Genomic DNA, 19208 nt, shown 5'->3' with positions numbered 1-19208 from the left:
TTTATTCTGTTAGAAATACTTGTGCTTGACAGATGATTTCATCCAAAGAGGGATACTGTGAACTTGAAGTTTGCCTTGCTTTTTACTTTGGTGTTTGATTGGTTTCTTCAGTAACCAATTAGTAAATGTGTCACAAGTTAGAAATGTTACTATTAAGATCTCAGCCCTTTCAAGCAGGGTTTTTGGTACTTGGGTGCATAAAGCATTTGTTCCAGAAATTTGTAGTTCTGGAATGCTTGCTATGTAGGCAGTGTGTGGGATAATAAATCATGAGACATTCTGAGTAGTTTAAAGTAACATTTTTGCTTACCTGTTAATTTTAATCAAATTATTGAATGTTTCAGTTCATTTTAAACACAGATTTGTTCCACTTGGAAAGAATATTCAATCTAAGATGGTGTTTGCTACAATTTCATAGTAATGAGTCATAGGGTGATAAAGTCATTTAGGTTGGAAAAGAACCTTAAGATTGAGTCCAGTCCAGTCTTTTTAATTTTTTTTTTTTTCTGTAATTGACCAAATCACAGCTTGGGGGATCAAATATTGCTTTAGCTGTTCCTTAAATTTATTTGAGCTCTGCTTGTCTTGGTTCCTTCAAGGGGAAGATTCATTGAGACTGCTCTGTTAAATGTTTTTTTTTTTGATTCTTTGGCGCCTTTTTTGTTTTTGTGGTTTTTTTTTTTTTTGTTTGTTTGTTGTTGTTTTTTTTTTTTTTTAAACATGAAGATGCTTTGATTATTTTTTCTCTATTTCCAGAGTAGAGAGCTGGCTTTGAAAGAAAAATCATAATGTGAGCTTAGTGCCTCCTATTTGGCTGAGTGTCAGCCTCACAGTGCTGTGGGTTAGTCACAGCCTGGGTTTGTGTGCTGCCTCTGAATTCATGTTAGATCCAGGTAAATGACTGCTTTGGATAGCACAGTACCAGCTGGGAAATAATGACATGTGAAGGGAGAGCCTGAGTATTAAACTTTGATGTAGAAGACCCTTCAGATTATAATAGAATCCATGTGGAAAATGTGAAATTTTGCTGTTTAAGTTGGATGTGCTTTGCTCCTGTTCTTTGGCAGTCTGCATAATGAAGCATAAGGATCTACCTTCTTTCTGGCAAGCAGGTGTAGGAAGAGTATTAGATTTAATTCAAGTTACATTCTTACTCAACTATGTAAACAAAAGTTTTAAAATTCTTTATTTTAAATTAGATTTCTTTGTAGATTGTGTTGCCCTCTTTTTGAGGAGCACATGAAGGATATAAAGTGTGCAAGGGGAAGAAAGGACTAATCTGTTATAAAACTTCCATTAATGTAATGACCTAACAGTTAACTGAGACTTCCATTTAAAAGTAGACAAACAAAAAATGCCCACTATTCTTTTAAATTCAAAAATTACATGCTGCTGTTCTTCCAGTCTACGCAGACCTGTCATGTCTTTTTTATAATATTTTTGTTATAAATAAGTAGTAACAGACCCAGTAAGACTGGTCAAATTGTCAAATCGTTGACAGTAGTGGTCTGAAATCAAGTATCACTGAAATCAAGTGTGTATATATATATATATATATGTATAAAAGTATATAAATAGCAACCAATAAATAGCATCATTTACTAGATGATTGAGGAATATACAATCAAGTCTGTAAATTTAGGTAGTGTTTGGTTGTGGCAGTATAGCTAGCTCTGACGTTTTATACACAGCTGTCACATGTAATATTTAATACTGTTTGCTTCTTTCTAAAACTTTCTAAACCAGAGTTAGTTCTCATTTTGCTTGATGGGCAACTTATTTATGCTGAGATAAAGGAGGAATTTTTACAAAGTATATCTGTCAGAAAACCTGGCAGAGTTCTGTATTCAGAGTGCAAAAATGCTGAATTTGCTTTCATTATGGGACCATGAATAAGGTGAAATTATTCTTTACAAAACCCACGACACCTACTTCGCAAAGATTATTAGGAATGTTGCCATCATTTCAGTGTGCAGTTAAAGGGAAAACCCAAACCAAATGATGATTTCTGTTTTCCATTAAATAACACAGGGGAATGCACCTTCCAGGAACTCACTGCTGATGTTAGATACTCTCTAATAAATGATTTAATTATTCTTTTTGTTTATTGTGGGTGTTTGTGGTTATGTTACTGAGAATGCTTTTATGATAACTGTAGGTATTTGGTACATGTGAATTCTAACACCACAGAGAAGTATGCATATCTGACTCAAAAAAAGGAGTACAAAGTGTATGATAAAAATAACTAAATTTTTATATCATAACTAGCCCTGACACTGGCATTCTTCTTTTGTCAAATATGATAAATTTTTAACAGAACATTTTATGAGGTTATGTAAATTAAATGCTGTAGTATTTTTCTGAATAGCTCCAAAATTGCTGTTGAATGCAGGAAATATACCATGTTCAAATTATTTGAATAAAAATATTAATCCAAAGCAAATTATAATAACTCCATTAATAAAGCTAATTTTAAAACTTTTGTCACTTATTTGTGCTTAAGTGCATAATCAGCTATTTTGAGATTGTTAACTTGGTTTATAAATGCTTCAGGTGTCTGAATAACAATTGACTTTTGCATTGGTGTCTCTGATTTCTGTTTATCTTAATGTACTTCCATGGCTGCTCAGATTCTTCAGAACTATTGCTGCTCTATAAAGAAACCTGCAGATTTATAAAAAACTAAGTCTTTTGCTTTGACATGAGCTGAAGATGGCATTAAGCAATCTAGATTGATCCTGACAGGGCCTACTCTGTTCCTCTGAGCTCAGTGTCTCCTCTTGGTGCCACACTCATTCTGTGGTGTTGGAGGAAGGGAAATGTAACCACATCAGTAGCAGGGCTGGGGAGGAGGTGGGACAACTTTTGACAAAAGTTAACAAAAGCTAAGCCTGTCCTGAGGTTACATATTCGGCTTAATAAGAGGAATATCCTAAAAGCATCACTTTACAGTATTCAGGTGTAGAAATAGTTAAGTTGGAAGAAACCTCCTAGAGGTCATGTAGTTTAGCCCGTGGCTCAAGGCCAGGCTAGCATCCAAACAGGTAAGGTTGCTCAGAGCCTTGTCCAGGCGCATCTTGAAGGGCTCCAAGGCTGAGTTTCTGCTTCCTGTATGTGCAGTACAACCTCCTCCATGGAATAGGTTCCTGCACCTCCTTCCCTTTTATCTCTCCGAAATTCGCTGTGCTGGAGGTTCTTCATTGCCTCACATCTTTTTGTTGTGTAGGTCTGACAAGTTAACTTCTGCTTTAAGCTGTCTTAAGTGGGTGTTAAGGCAAGGACAGAAACTTACAGACATCCAATCTTCTCCTCACACCAATCTTTCTAGGATTAAAATGCCCAAGTTCCATGTAGCTTTTCCTTGAATGTCATTGCCCTCCAAACAACTAAGTGACCTTCAACTGTTTTTTGTCTGTCTCATTTACTGGGTGTGAGGGGGAGAATGGTGTACAGTACTCAGATATAGCATAATGGATGCCGACTGCTGGGGAAGAGCAGCGTCCTTTGACTTGTCTGCACTTCTGCCACTGCAGCAGGGAAAGCTGTTGGCCAGGGTCAACCCAAACACCCACACAGCTGTGTGATCACTCTCCTCTCTCTTGACAGAAGAAAAAAAATAGAAGGAAGGCAAGAAGACTCATCGATCAAGATAATGATGTTTTAATAGGGAAGGCCGCAGCTTGTACACAATAGCAAAGCAAAAAGAATTAATTCCTTCCTTCTCACTGGGAGGCAGGTGTTTGGCCACTTCCTGGAAAGCAGGGCCTTGGCATGCATAATGGTTGTGTGGAAATGATCACAGAATTGTTTAGTTTAGAAAAAGCTTATAATGTCATTGTCTCCAACCATTAACCCAGCACGGCCAAGCCCACTGCTAAACCATGTCCCCAGATGCCAAATCTAGAGTTTATAAATCCTCCAGGTATGGTGATTCAACCATGTCCCTGGGCAGCCTGTTTCAATGCTTGACAGTGCTTTTGATGAAGACATTTTTCCTGTTAGCCAGTGTTAGTCTCTCCTGGTGCAACCTGAGACCATTTACTATTGTCCTATTGCTTATTACCTGTGAGAAGAGACTGAGCCCACCTGGCTAAAACTTCCTTTAGGGTAGTTGTAGAGAGTGTTGAGGTCTCCCCTGAGGCTCCTCTTCTCCAGGCTAAAATACCCCAGTTCCCTCAGCTGCTGCTTATATGAATTGTGTCCCAGGCCCTTCACTATACCCACAGTTCCAAAGGTTATAACAATAAAAGGTTCAGACAAGCACTATCACAACAAATGACCACCCCTGTTCCTCCCTTCCCTGAGTTTTTACTGCTGAGCCTGGCCTGATGTTGTATGGAATATCCCTTTTGTTAACTTTGGTCAGCTGTCCTGGCTGTGCCTGCTTAAGGTCTTGTGCACACCCAGCCTACTCCCTGGGGGTGGGGACATGGTGGAAAAGGGAAAATGCCCTGATGCTGTGCATGCATTTTTCAACTATAAGAGAACCATCAGTTTCTCTTACTAATGAGAGTTACCAGCACTGGTTTAGCTACAACCCCACGGTGCAGCAGCACCTGCTGCTGTGAAGAGAGTTAACTTTGTCCCTGACAGAGCCAGTGCAGCAGCCAGGAATGTGATTGACCTTCATCACCACAAGGCTCCACTGCTATCTCTTCAGTTTCTTGAGCCCCAGAGTTTTCCTAACCCATTAATCCCAAATCTGATGTGGTTGGTATGTTCTTCTGTGCCACTTGCAGGACTTGACAATTGTCTGTGTTCACTGTCATGAGATTCCTCAGCTCAGGCCTTCAGCATTTGAGTACCCTCTGAATATCTCCTCTGTTCTCTAACACTGGCAACCACTTCCTGGCCTCCCAGGCTCATGTCAGCTGCCGCTTGATGGTAGTGCATTTTACTTTTGCTTTCAGATCATTGGTGAAGATGCTAAACTGTATTAGCCCAGTATTGTCTCCTGGAGACTGCCTAAATGCCTTCCCATTGGATTTTTGAACCACTGACATGAGCCTTTGTGTGTGGCTGTCTAGGCAGATTTTCAGACACCCCAAAGTTAGTGCTTATCCAGCTTGGCACAAGGGCTGCTGTGGAAGGTGGCATTGGAAGCCTTATTAGAGTTAAAGTAAATTACATCTGTTAGTGTCCTTCACCCCCAAACCCACCTGTTTCCTCATGAAAACTTACTAAGTGCAGTTTGTACTTTGTAAACCTGTGTTGGCACTTCTCAATAACACTTTTTTTGTCCAAGATGAGGTCGACTGTCATGCATCAGGTTCTTGCCCTTTTTTTGGAGATGAGTAAATACAGCCTTTATCACTGCCTTTGTGTGGTCAGAGTTTTCTTTGGTTATATTGGAATTGGACAACAGGTGATGTCTTTGCATTAGGAATACCTGTAGACTGTATGAAGATTGTATTCATTTCTGCAAAGCTTTATTGAAAAAGGGGAACTGTGAGAGGGAGAATCTGTAAGAGTTCCACGTATTTTTTAGAGTAAGAAGCAGACTAAAGATAGATTGTTGAGACAGCAAAAACTGCCTCTTTTTCCCTGTCTGTTGACAGAGATACTGTTTTTCTAAGCTTTGTTTTTTGACATAGCTTTTGTTTTGTTTTGTTGTTGTTAAGCACTTAAAATTATATCAGGTTGACTGGCAAACCTCATGCCATCTGTTCTAACCAAAAGTAGGCTGACTGTTGGTTTATTCATGCAAGGGTCAAAAGAGGGTTACAAGGACTAAAGCCTTGAAGAATTTTAAGGTGTTTTTTTGCCACATGGAAAACCATTAACACAGTGTGAAGAATGGATTTTGGTTAGGTTTTGATTGAAAAGGCACTTAGAGGAATTAAACTTTAGATCTCTTTGAAGTTGAGCAACTTATCATCTGTTCACATTAGAAACATCAGCAGACTGTAAAGGTTATACTCACTTCTGTAAAAAAAAAGACTTTTTAGAATTGAGATTTGTTCTTAAAATGGTTTGATTTTGCAATTTGCAGCTGGAGGTGCATTTTTATATTAAAAATCAGTTTGTAACATGTTCTTTTACCTGTTGAAGGTTTTTATATTGGTTAGATACATGAAGTGTAGAATCAAAATCTATTTTCTACGGTTAGTAAAAGCCTAATGTTGAATTTTCACACATTTCTTTTTCAGGAGCTGGTGAGTCGGGGAAAAGCACAATTGTCAAGCAAATGAAGTAAGTGTGGTGAAATACTGTGATAAAGGCATATTTTTTAATTTGAATAGAGAACTCATTTTTTTTTCTTCCCATAGGATTATCCATGAAGCTGGCTATTCAGAAGACGAATGTAAACAGTATAAAGCTGTTGTCTACAGTAACACCATTCAGTCCATTATTGCTATCATTAGAGCAATGGGGAGGTTGAAGATAGATTTTGGTGATCCAATCAGGGCTGTGAGTATTGAAGTACACACACATACAGCTGAAATATCCATACTGTTTCCTTCAGAAATCTTAGTGAGATGCAGTGTTTGATAACTAAATGCCTTTGGTCTTTACATGGCAAGGTGACCTGTGGAGCAGTCAGCACTGGGGTGATTCACAACAACTATTTGGTTTAGATACTGTTTTCTGAATTCCATCTAAATTTGGAGAACTAAACATCTGAATCATAAGGAGTCCACAGTCATGTCTCTATTTGTATGGACTTGTGGGCTATTAGGTAGGTCATTTTAGTTTGACATCTTAAAAAATACAGCTTAAATAGGGAGGCATCTAGCTACTTCTGCGCTGTACTGTCTGCACTTCTCTATTAGGTCATAGACACAGCAGTGCCTGAAACATTGCCAGCCTCTGAGCTGGATCCTGTTTCATACTGATTTCCAGTGTTGAGGACTTATTTTGCTCAAAGAGACATGGGTATGGACCTGCTGCTGGGATCCCATTTTTTCGTGATACTAATTCTGGGATTTTTCCCAAGCAATGGATCCTTTTCCTAAACTTTTCTGTACCTATTCCATCTTACTTCATCTAATGTCCCACGTGCAAAGCTCTGATGAGTTTATTTGCCATCCCACCTATTGGTTTCTCCAGTCCTAATCCTATGCTCTTACCTGTGGTGACCCTGATTACATCCACATCTGGTCAGGCAGGGAGATGTTTGGAGTATCTCTGTAAAATGCTCAGTTTACATGGTTTTGCTTGTCCTCTCATTTCAAGACTCTATGCAGTCTGTGTTGCAGTGCTCAAATTGATCCTCAGAGTTGTTATTGTGAGCAGCAGTTAAACTTGGTTCAGGATGTATGCTTTTATCTCTTCCTCACAGAAATCACTCACAGTGGGGAATGCTCGCCAGTACTGCTTTTGAAGCCAGAACTTGTCACATTGTGTGTGTCTCACAGGAGAGATGGGGGAAGGATTTTGTTGTTCATGAGCACGTTCATAAATGTATGTAAGGTAGTCAGAGGAATATTTTGTCATAAGTTCTTTCCATCACTAAGGTGGAATTACAGTTTGAGAGGAGAGAGGGGTTTTTAAAAATCAGAAACAGTATGTAGATTCTTTATTTTTGACAGTTTTCAAGATTTTATTGGTTGTTTGAACAGCAGTTTATGAATGTTAGACAGTATTCATTCAGTAACCTTGTGAAATGCAGTATGTATGGTTGTCATAAGGAAGACATTTATAAGATTATGTATAGTGAGTCATGAAGTTGTATTTGAAGTCTAAATCTGATTGACAGCCAATTATAGCCATTATTTTATGTACATATGTTAATTCTACCTGATGCCTCTTCAGTTGTAAGCATAACTAGTAAAAGCTTCAATTTCATTGGTTATTCCTCTCTACATTTGTTCTGATGTGTGCTGTAGTGTGCCCTTAAGACCAAAGTTTTCCAGGGCACCAAGAGTATTTCACTGCTTGTTAGTTCAGTGTTTGTGCAGTCCTCTCTGGAGTCTGGCAGTTCATGCTGGAAAGAGGCAGATGGTAGACTTATGTTACTAAATGCGTACTAAGAGAAAACGGAGGAGGAGTAAATTTGGGTGTTGGCAGATAAAATGACTAACAAGAAGATTTTGAGGGCCATGTTATATATGATGTCAGTTTTAAGTCATCTAAATTTCTCCACTTCAGAGAGCTGTATAAAGATGAGGCAAACTTGTGTCAGGAACAATCTTAAAATAGCTGTCCATCCCTTTGTACTTAGTCAGGTCTTGGTGGTCCAAATGCTTTTTTTTTTGTCAGAGGAACATTGCTATGGAACATTAGCACTAGATGTTAGTAGTAGTATGTTTATGCCTCAATTATTTTCAATTTTGTTTTAATTTTATTGACTTTTGCAGGAAACATAGCTCAAAATTGTAACTCCTGGTGTGAACTGTTGTATTCAGTTATATTTTTCTTAAATTTCTGAGTGGAATTTCTGAGGATTTTACTCTAAATGGGGTAAGGTGTCTTTGAAAGTCACATACTCTTATTTCTGTCAAAACACTATTGGTAGGGCAGTGAATTGGACATTCTCTTTTATCCAGTTATTGGATCAAGGGAGCACAGATAACACCAGCAGGTCAGTTGTAAATCTGGTGTATCTTCCTCTGTGCTACAGGACAGTTCAAGTAGAAATTGTGTTTTGAGAAGCATTTAGTGAATGTGCTTCTAAGGACTGTGGACCACTTTCTGAATGTGAGATTTGCACTAGTTGGCAGGATGGTTAAATTCAGTGTTTTATATTATTTTATGTATGAAATCTGGTTAAAAAAGTGACACCTGTAGAGGAAGCTGCCCTATTTCTGTATAACTGAAGGAAAGTATCTAGCATTGAATAATAATGAAAACAGGACTTGATCATTGCATACTGCCTCGCTTGTGGTGTCTGTGGTAGTTGCTATTTTTAGCAAAAGGAAGATGGGGTAACAGACCATTTTTCATTTTAACGTTTGGCCTTTTAAAAAGCTGGAATCAATTCTCTTGTTCTACTTTCCCTTTCCCCACTCCCCTGTTTGAGAGCATGAAGGGATAAATGAAAGTCAGACCATCTTAGGTACAAAATGTCATCATCTTTTGTGACAAAAACTGTCAGTTTCTAAGCTGTTTCCATCATGTGTCTTAATATATTGTCTCTTCTTAAAGATTTGCTGCTTTTGTGAGTTAGAGGTCCTTGCATTTGCATCCACAAACAGTATTCAAGACCAGAACGGTCATTCAGGTTTCTTTTATGCAGGCATAGTGTTCAAATTAAAGCCCCTGAAATCTGACTATCCAACCTTTGATCTTTAAAGCTCTGGGTTTTGTATGTAGTTATTAGTGCTTTCTGTTAAATTTTTATTTTTGTCCACAGTTTGTCCTGTGTATGTATAGTAATCAGTATTTTTGTTTGATGATTATTCTTTCAGATTTCAACCTGCTCTAGCTTTTAAAAGACACTCTTAACTGTACATCAATAACCTGTTCTTCATATGTATACCCACAAATGTATATATATGTTTAAATCTCTTCAAGTTTGGCTGGAGTTCACTGAACTGCAAGCTTTTAGTTTTCAACCTCTGAAATTCAGTATTACCTGATCCATCTGTAAACCATTTCCCTGTTAGCTCACACAATCTTTGATTATTTAAGTCTACTGTGGACAGTATCTTAGGAACAATCACTACTTTCTTTGCTTATCCTGAAAATGTTTCTTTTTCCCCTACAGCTTAGTGTTGGAACAGCAAAGTGACAGATTTTTCTACAGATTTGCATATGTGTCTTCACTTACTGTTTTGTGAGAATAACCTTGTATGTTGCCTTTTTAAATCCTCCTCTTTCTTGAAATACTTTCAGTTCCCAGCTGACATGTCTGAGTCTCCCTTTTCTGCTTCCTCCTTTCCAGATTCATTGTTCTCTTTCTGTTAATTGCTGGGCAAACAGTACATGCTGTGGGTAGTAGTTACAAGCTGATTTTTCTGGCTGCTGTACTTTTTCGCATTGGATCATGTTCTGCTAATAACCAAGGTCAAGCAGCTACCTACGGGAGAGTACTAATGGGTCTTCCCTATACCCATCTGCTGTCTTTCCTTCAGTGCCTTACAGGTTTAAATGTAATAGAAATACTTTGGAAAATAAAATACTAAGTTTTGTTGCTCAGTTGAAATTGGATGTCGCTGGTCAACTGGCCAAATGCTGATAAAAGGGGAATGATGGATTTACATATTGTACTCCATTAGTCTCACTCTTAAAGCCAGTTATTATATATAGTTTTAAAATCTAGCATTTGCTCTTAAAAATCTCGATGTTTTCTTGATATTGGATTACCAAGAGAACCTGGTCTCTGTAGAATAATTAAGGCAATGGATATTTGTAGCTGATTTATCTGGAAAGGTTTTTAGAAGTGTTTTTCTAATTCCTGATTCATGATTTGGAAAGAAGGGATTATTTGTCACTTTCAAAGTCTTGTAATCAATTAAAATTAAGCAATTAATGTGTTTCCTTCAGTTTTTCAATATACAGCTACCCTTCTGAAGGGTCTAGTCTGTATTTTTATCCAGTATGTGGTATTTTAGGAGCAAATATGGTTAACTTTAGGTTTGAGCACAAAATGTTACTATTCCTGTTTATAAAACCTAACTCGAGTTACAGACCAGAAGCTTTATCAGCTAATGATAAATTTGATTTGCTAGTCTTTTTCTGTTATTGAAAAACATGGGAATTAATATCCAGTGCAGAACATTAAAATAAATTGTTTTCTTTCACATTTTTTGTTGGGTTACATTCACATTTACCAGGTTAAGTAGTGCATTTACTGAATCTAGTTCTTAGATGACAAGAGTTCTGTTGTGTTTCTCAGTATTTCTCCCTTCACCCTGTGTTTACATCCTAAAGGATGATGCTCGTCAGCTCTTTGTGTTGGCTGGAGCAGCAGAAGAAGGATTTATGACTTCTGAGCTTGCAGGAGTTATCAAGAGACTGTGGAAAGACAGCGGGGTTCAAGCCTGTTTCAACAGATCTAGAGAATACCAGCTCAATGACTCTGCTGCCTAGTAAGTACAATGTGACAGGGTTTTCTTTGACTTCTAACTAGTAGCTAAAGCAGTTCGAGGTGTCATCTTTTGACAAATTCTCCTCTCACGTAGATGGAAACCACAGAAGTATCTGGGCAAAGATAGATAGTGTCTGCTTGGGTCAAAATGCTGCAGCAAAGCTTTGGGGTTGGAAAGGAAATGGTGTAGTGTAATTATGAACTGGTCATGTTCTGACCAGATGTTTGACTTCCTTAAAGAAGACAAAATTTGATTTCAGGTTCTTTAATAGGTTTTCTATTACAAAAGCACGACTGAAGTACCTTTTTAGTATCTGATTGTGTCCAAAAAATGTGATGACATGATCTGTATCTGTAATACCAAGGATACTACTTCCTTCCATAACAGAGTGTTTTTCTATTTCAGCGTTGCTGTGTTTTCATTGATATTTAATGGTCTGTATTGGAATTGTGTTGAGCCAAGAAACAATCAGAATGTATCTGTTATGCTAGGGCACTTCAGTGAGAAAATTAAGGAACTAGGGAGGCACCATCAGGTTGGTGTGACAGTAAGTAATGGTAAGGAAAAGAATCCACTGAAGGAGATAAAACATGGTAAAGAGTGGTAGTAGCAGTGATACTGCCTTTTAGTGCAATTTTTTATGATTTTAATGTATTTTGTAGTGCTTAAAGTTGTTTCTCAGTTATATAAACTTTTTCCATATGGAGCACTTCATTTGAAGATTCACATACTCTCCTGTGGTAACCTCCTGTGTTCTGGTTTGTTGTTTTAGACAGCTGTGACTCAAGTTTCATAAGAAAACTGTTCTTCTGGCCATACAGATATATCTGTGAAATTTTTTCTTGTTACACAGAAAATAGGACACAATGCCTTCCCTATTTACAATGGGAAAAGTACAAGTAAGAGCTGTATAGTTTTTTGGAAACACTGGACTCGGCCTACATTGCAAGGATTTTGGCAATGAAAGCATACGGATTTTAAAAAATACGTGCAATTAGGAATTCTTAATAGAAGGTTAATTGTTATGTATTAGGCATTTTCTTAGACCATTAATTCTGGCCAAAACACTGAGTTATTCTTTTCATATGTGTTATCAAGTAGAGTGATTTTGGGCTTTTTTTATGGTTCAAAGTAACCTGCAGTTCAGTAGGTTGCAATGATGAAGATGTTCTAATTAATGCCAATAACACTAATGTTTATGGAACCATGTTTGCATTTTGGAATTTCTAAAGAGGAATTCTTTGTAGTGGAATAAATTGCATGAGTTTTCTTTCATCCAGGGTGAAATACCATTGTGTCTCAAAAGCTTATTTCAGAAAAACTTGGAAATTTGAGTAGAATACTCTGTCTTGTGTCTCAGAGAAAACTATTTTATAAAATTCAAGCACAGTGTAACGAATGGACTTAGAACTTCTGTAATTCTTTGTAATTATTTTGTTGCTGTTTTGTGAATAACTGAAAGCAGTGTTTATTTTTACCTTTAGTTACTTGAATGACTTGGACAGGATAGCACAAACCAGCTACATTCCAACTCAACAGGATGTTCTCAGGACTAGAGTGAAAACTACAGGAATAGTGGAAACTCACTTCACTTTCAAAGATCTTCATTTTAAGTATGTAAATCATGCTGCATGATTATCTGTCCATCAAAGTTTCTGTAAAATTATGGAATATAGCATTAAATGATGTAATTTAACAAATTTGTATAACCACAAGTTTGATTATCTCCCCCCACTGTTTATGGGGGGGGGGGGGGAAATTCTTGTGTTTGACTCAATTTTCTGCAGGCATGTGAGAGTTGTTGAAGCTCCAATAAATGTTTTTGTTATATTGAAAACGTTTTGTAAGGATACTTTTGATATAAATTAAATATCAAAACAAGATACTGCATTTTCTGCCATGTTAAGTAGCTGTTCTATTGGATTCTTGTTTTGAATTCTGTTGAAGAATTGGAAGCTTATAAGAGTTTGCTGGTGTTGTGTGAAAGAGTAAATCCATTTTCCTGAAGAGCTGAATTCAAATATGTCCTATACTTTTAAGGTAGTATTTTAGAGATGGAAGAATGTAACCTACATTTTCTGTGGTGCAAGATTTAGAAAATAAGGATAATATTCTGAGCATTTTATGTGCAAAGACGTAGAATCGTAGAATGGTTTGGGTTGGAAGGGACCTTAAAGATCATGTAGTTTCAACCCCACTGCAGTAGTGAGGGGCACCCTCCACTAGACCAGTTTGCTCAAAGCCCCAACCTGGCCTTGAACACTTCCAGGAATGGGGCATCCATAACTTTCCTAGACAAATTGTTCCAGTGCCTCACCACCCTCACAGTAAAGGATTTCTTCCTAAAACCTAATCAAAAATTAAACTCTCTTTCACTTTGAACTCATTCCCCCTTGTCCTCTCACAATATGCTCTTGTAAAAAGTTCACCCTGACTCACGTGCAACATTCAAGGTGAAGACACAAGATAGTGTTAACCATCAGCATACTCTGCCTCCTACTGATGAGGAAGAATGAGAAGAAAACTCAATAAAACACACATTAAATATGAATTTAGATTCTGCAGAAATTGTTCAGCATGTCTGTATTATATATTAGTATCTTTGTGGAAAATATTTTTCTCATAGAAATGCATCGCAAATACTGAAATATGGATACTTCAGGAAAATCAGTACTGTGAAAATCTGTTTTGTTTCCTTGTTTTAGGGTTTAAGAATACAAAATTTGTATTAATCCGCAAGAGAATAGCTGATAGATGGTAATGGATCTCTTGCAAACCTAAAGAGAGTAGCCCTTGGCCAAGCCTGAAGAGAGGACTTCAGTATTCTCAGGAGCTGTCCATATTTTCACTTACTTTCCAGTGTGTTTTGTTCCCTACTGTAGATCAGTCCAGTCTGTACAGATTATTGGTACGGTTACAAGGACCATATGGTTACACTTCTGTAAAATGTGTCTTTGAGCCAGGCCTGTGGAATTATTTCTCTGTAATGTTGTACATTCAAGCACCTGTATCTGTGCCTTAGGCAATAGGCTCAATGAGTTATTGGGAGGGCTTGAAGTACACTCTTACATAACCTTGAAAAGAACTTTTAAGATCCAAACACATGAAAGGCTCTATAATACTAGGACAAGGTACACAAGTATGACTAGCTGCACAGGATCGATTTCTTTCATTATCTTTTCTTTCCTGTTCTTCTGTCTGTGTTTGGATTCCTTTAGGTTGAGCCTCAATTCAATTGCTTCTCTATAAAGCAATTAGCATAGCTTTGATTATTGATTCAATCCAAAATGCAAATAGCAAGTCATCTTCATCCTGTTTCTATAGAAGAGTCCAAAAGTTGAGTCTGATTATTTACTACTTTTGTGTTCAAAGAACACTTTTTTTGTTGAAATGTTAATTCTTATGGAAAATCAGTTCTCAGTATAAAGCATAGCATTCGAATTGACAGAAGTAATTACTAAAATTTAAGAGATTAATTAAGATATACAAGTACAAAATATATTTTATGGATACAGCAATTGCTAAGTACTTGAGAACTAAGTAGGACTAGTCAGTGGCTGGCTCACATTTATATAGGGTGTTATCCAAAGACTTCCCTTCCAAGATTTTTCTGAAGGTAAGGAGCAGCTCTAAGGAATCCTTTTTTCAGCAGAAATAATCTTTCAAGTGTTTTTAACATAGCATTATGTCAATTTAGAACATTAAAAGGGCAGTGAGCATTGTCACTTTTGCAGTATTTTACCCAAGCAGGAGACCTTGTTAGAGGTGACTTTGTTTCTGACAGTTTTCCATGAGAAAGCAAAGGGTCTTTCTTTCTCTTCTAATTTGTTTCCTTCTCTACCTATTTTTACTGTGGGTTTTTTTTCAAATTAAAATCTAGCAACTTGGAACACTTGAAGATATCTAAAAATAACAACTGTAATTGAATCCCTTCAAGTGCAATTTGCAGTGTTTCTGTAGTGCACTGACATTAAATCAGTAGGGTTTTTTACCTGCCCTATACTTGCAATCTTACAACTCATGGAAAACAGGAAAGGGGGTTAATAAAAACACAAGTCAACTTCGGTAAGTGTGTCATATGTGGGACTTAATTGCATTTCAAAAAATGCATTTACTGGAGGGAAAGTGAGGGTTCTTTTTACTATATAATCCTTTTTTTGTCTTCTAAGATAATCTCTTAAAAATATCCCATTTAAACATGGCCAGTTGAATAATAGATTTAAGTTGTAATTTGACTTAGAAGAGAGGGGAGCTAAAACTCACTGGGACTGACAGTTCACATTGTTGATCAGTATCTTTTATTATGGTAGACTTTTTAGTAAAGCTAACTGTATATTTTTATTTTATACAGATTACAATTAACTTTGTTAATGAAATATAATATTGTAAATAGTTAATTTTGTTTATCTTTCATTTCATATTTTCTTGTGTTCACTAAAACGTATAGGAAGACTTTTAAGGCTTTATTAAAATTGAGGTGTATACTGAGAAAAACAGTGATTATTGATACAGGGGTTTTTGCCTTCTTTTTAAGATATTGTTCTCAGAACTACACAGCTGATAATTCCAGATTTTGTTGGTTAATATTCAGAAAGCTAAAAGTTCCAAAGTTCATTTACTACTTTTTATTTCTGTTTTGCAGAATGTTTGATGTTGGAGGCCAAAGATCAGAGCGGAAGAAGTGGATTCATTGTTTTGAGGGTGTTACAGCAATTATTTTTTGTGTGGCACTAAGTGATTATGACTTGGTCTTGGCTGAAGACGAGGAAATGGCAAGTACTGTAATGTTGAAGAAGGGAATAGTTGTTGGACAGAAGCTAAGCTTGGAAGGAAAGCTATAAATCGGTCTTTTGAAGTATTACTACTTCATAAGATGTTTGGGGTTTGTACAAAAGGTCTCAGTGAAATGGTGATAGAATTCATGCTTTTGGGCTCCAAAGTATTTCCTCATATTCTCAGAAGGAATACTGATAGCTACACTTTTCATGTTTTAAAGGAAGCATAAATTAATGAGGATACATTGTCAGTAGTATACATTTTAGTCTCTTCGTGGATGCTAGAAGTACATAGTAAGAAATTTTTTTACTTACCTGTATCTGCTTTACCACATTTTGTTTTCCTTTCCTTCCTCAGTCTTCAGTTTTTGTTTCTTTCTAACTGTGTTTCTCCAATCTCTTGTCTTAGTTGCAGAACTGTTTCTCTTCCTTTTCCTTTCCAACACCCTCGGCTCCTTTCTCCTCTTTCAAGAGTTTACTCCTTCCGTGTCACTGTGCACAGGGTGCATTTTACTATCTTGAGTGATCTGAAGTGATGCTTTCCTCTGTATGTGAATCATTAACAGACTCTTGTGCTCTTCCTTGTGTTCTGCAACTTTCTATAAAATATAATTTGGGGAGGAAAGAGAAATAAGAAAACCTTTCAAGTCAAATATAGTCAAAGAAGGTCATAGCTAGCATCCTGCTACTTAAATGACTGGAACTTGGCCAAAGTACTTACATGTTGGATAATTTTTCTACAGAGTTAAATATTATGGTAAGAGTTAAAACACCTGCTTACTTGATTCTCTAGCTTTGTAGAACTCTTTTCCTTATTCTGGAATATCAGCTAGGTGCAGAATTTATTTTCAGTTTCCAGATCTGATCAGTGTTAAGACAAATTCAGGTAACTCAGCAATTCTTGTAGAGTATCTGCACTGCAAAATGTCAAAACACACAAGAAACATGTGAAATATTCAGAACTTAAACCTGGAAATGAGAAAAAGTAGTTGCTTAAACCCTACTCGTGGAAGTGATCTTTGTGGTAGTCTTGCCCTCTCTGTATTTCCCTGTGGTAAAATGTGATTTTGTTTGCTAAAAACTTAGTTTTGTAACTGGTTCATTTGTAAGTAATCAAAAATATGTATCCTTATTTTACTACTTAATCTGATAAAATAGAAAGTGATGGCTCTTTTTTCCATTACAGAATCGGATGCATGAGAGCATGAAATTGTTTGACAGTATCTGCAACAATAAATGGTTCACAGACACTTCTATTATTCTATTCCTGAACAAGAAAGATCTTTTTGAAGAAAAAATTAAAAGAAGTCCTCTCACTATTTGCTACCCTGAATATGCAGGTATTTGAGGGGTGCAGATGTCAAGGGTTTGTTTTTTTGGTTTTTTGGGGTTTTTTTTGGTTAAAATACCTCATTTTTGATACACAGATCATGAGAAGTTGTATAACTCTAGGCATCTAAAATATTTATATGGCCTGAAATTTAAGATGGGAGTTGTTTTAATGGCTCACAAATAAAACAGGGCTTAAATCTTTTTTAGCCAGGTGAAGTAATGCTGGTCCACTGATAGCATTGAAATGTTACTGCTGCAGCTGTTCAGGCTCATTTATTTATCCCGTTCTTATTTTTGATGTTCTCCTACTTTTGTACTTTGATATAAGTAGGAATTCCTGAGATACATGAGAGATTTTTGGACAGGGAGTGTACATAGTTTTTGACATTGTGGCTTACTCAGGAAGTAAACAGCGAAAGAGCACAAATCCATTTAACAAGCCTTAGCGTTTTTATGTATCATTCTCATTGTAACTTCAGACAGAAAATAGCATGTTGGAGGTAAAAGCTTGGGAGAAATGTGTATGCCAATGTCTTTAACTGAGTGTGGGAAAACCCCAAACCTTTTAAAAACATAAAAAATGGAAGCAAGTAACTTAAATGAAGGAAACAAAATATCCTAAACTAGGAAAGTGATGGGTCATGAACGAGGTGTTCCTCTGGCACAGAAGTAAATGGAAAGACTGTTACTGCACCTTGAACCAAATTGAGTACTAAGATGTTATTATTACAAATGCATCCAAAAGGTCTCCTTCCAAGGTGTTTTTAATGGTATCTTAAAGCAATGGCTCTGGAACTTCTCCTCTTCACTGTTAGGTTTCCAAAGAACCCCTTCCTTCAATGATAGTCTGCATCTTGTTCTTCCTCTGTTGGAAAACTGCTTACTGAGCAATTGTCTTCTTCTAGGGTCAAACACTTATGAAGAAGCAGCTGCTTACATTCAGTGTCAGTTTGAAGATCTGAACAAGAGAAAAGACACAAAGGAAATCTACACTCACTTCACGTGTGCCACAGACACAAAAAATGTGCAGTTTGTTTTTGATGCTGTAACTGATGTCATTATTAAAAATAACCTTAAAGACTGTGGCCTCTTCTGAGAACAGATACAAGGTTGTTAAATGGTAAATGACATGCCTGAAAACAGGACTTAAACATTTGGAATATGCCCACGCTGTGTAAAACCTGCATAGATATACTTAATTCTTTTCTATTTTATTTTTAGGTTTGGAGATCGACTTCGCACAATTCTAATTGATTCTTTTCAAGGTGAAAGAAGTACAAAATGCATTGTGCTCAATGATAGATCAGTACTGTACTTGCCTGTTTTAACAGCTTTATTTATGTTTGTCTTGTAAATTTAAGTAATTAGTTAACACTGAGATGTCAGTTGATTGTATGTAAACTTACAATTGTAGTAATGTATTTGTATAAACGTTGAACGGAATATTTTAGTAACTTGATGTCCTCTAAAACATTCCTCTAAAATTTCCATGTTTTATGAAGATACTCTTTAGAGGAGACAGACACTTTTTGCCTTTGGATTATTTAAACATCTTGTAAAATTAAATTTTCTTTTCATCTTAAGGGTGCATGCTGCCTTATTCTTTACTTTTGTTGGTAATACTGTATATGGCGTTAGCTTTTTTGATATTTAAACAGCCTCATACACCTTCTCAGACGTAAAGAAACATAACCAATAAACTTGTTTTTTGCCTTAAGTTTTGAAAAAAATCTTTTTATAAATTTAGGATAAATGCAAAGATTATTTTAAAATTTAAATGAAATCCACAGTTTATGAAATCCAGGCTTGCAGTCTTTGCAGTGGAAATGTGACAACACTGGGAAATTGATGTTTAAGGGTCAGCTATCACTGAAGCTGATGGAAATGCATAAAGGAAGTTGTTAAAACTATTTATACCAATAATAATAATAAAAAAATGATGCTGTGGCTTTTACTCAGTGGAGTGAATGGAAAAATTACTTTTGGGGTGTTTTAAATAGACAGTAAAGGCTGGACTTCAGAGTAATGTTTTTTCTGCTTAATTAAAACATAAATTCATGTTCTCCTTAAACTTTTTGATATATTCTGGTAATAAAACTAGTTTGATAACTTAATGGCCATAGAAGTA

The 19208-nt window shown here is 36.4% G+C and overlaps 1 protein-coding gene across 2 annotated transcripts in view; it reads left to right on the top strand.

The window, feature by feature from the left end:
• Nucleotides 1–18797, top strand: part of GNAI1 (G protein subunit alpha i1) — a 32234-nt gene extending 13437 nt beyond the window's left edge. The window contains exons 2-9 of one of the 2 annotated variants that reach the window (XM_066182801.1): nucleotides 6150–6192; nucleotides 6270–6411; nucleotides 10816–10973; nucleotides 12458–12586; nucleotides 15616–15745; nucleotides 16935–17088; nucleotides 17986–18189; nucleotides 18302–18797. In XM_066182801.1, coding sequence (XP_066038898.1) covers nucleotides 6150–6192; nucleotides 6270–6411; nucleotides 10816–10973; nucleotides 12458–12586; nucleotides 15616–15745; nucleotides 16935–17088; nucleotides 17986–18176 — 947 coding nt within the window. In that variant the 3' untranslated portion in view covers nucleotides 18177–18189; nucleotides 18302–18797. Of the gene's footprint in view, nucleotides 1–6149; nucleotides 6193–6269; nucleotides 6412–10815; nucleotides 10974–12457; nucleotides 12587–15615; nucleotides 15746–16934; nucleotides 17089–17985; nucleotides 18201–18301 lie in introns of both variants that reach the window. The other variant, XM_066182800.1, reaches the window with a different exon arrangement.
• Nucleotides 18798–19208: the final 411 nt, after the last annotated feature.

Source organism: Chamaea fasciata, unplaced genomic scaffold (genome assembly GCF_029207755.1).
Source record: "Chamaea fasciata isolate MVZ Bird 193981 ecotype frontalis unplaced genomic scaffold, bChaFas1.0.hap1 SCAF_5, whole genome shotgun sequence".
NCBI classification, from domain to species: Eukaryota; Metazoa; Chordata; class Aves; order Passeriformes; family Sylviidae; genus Chamaea; species Chamaea fasciata.
Note: the sequence above shows the minus strand (reverse complement) of the source record. Positions and strands in the feature narration are given on the sequence as shown.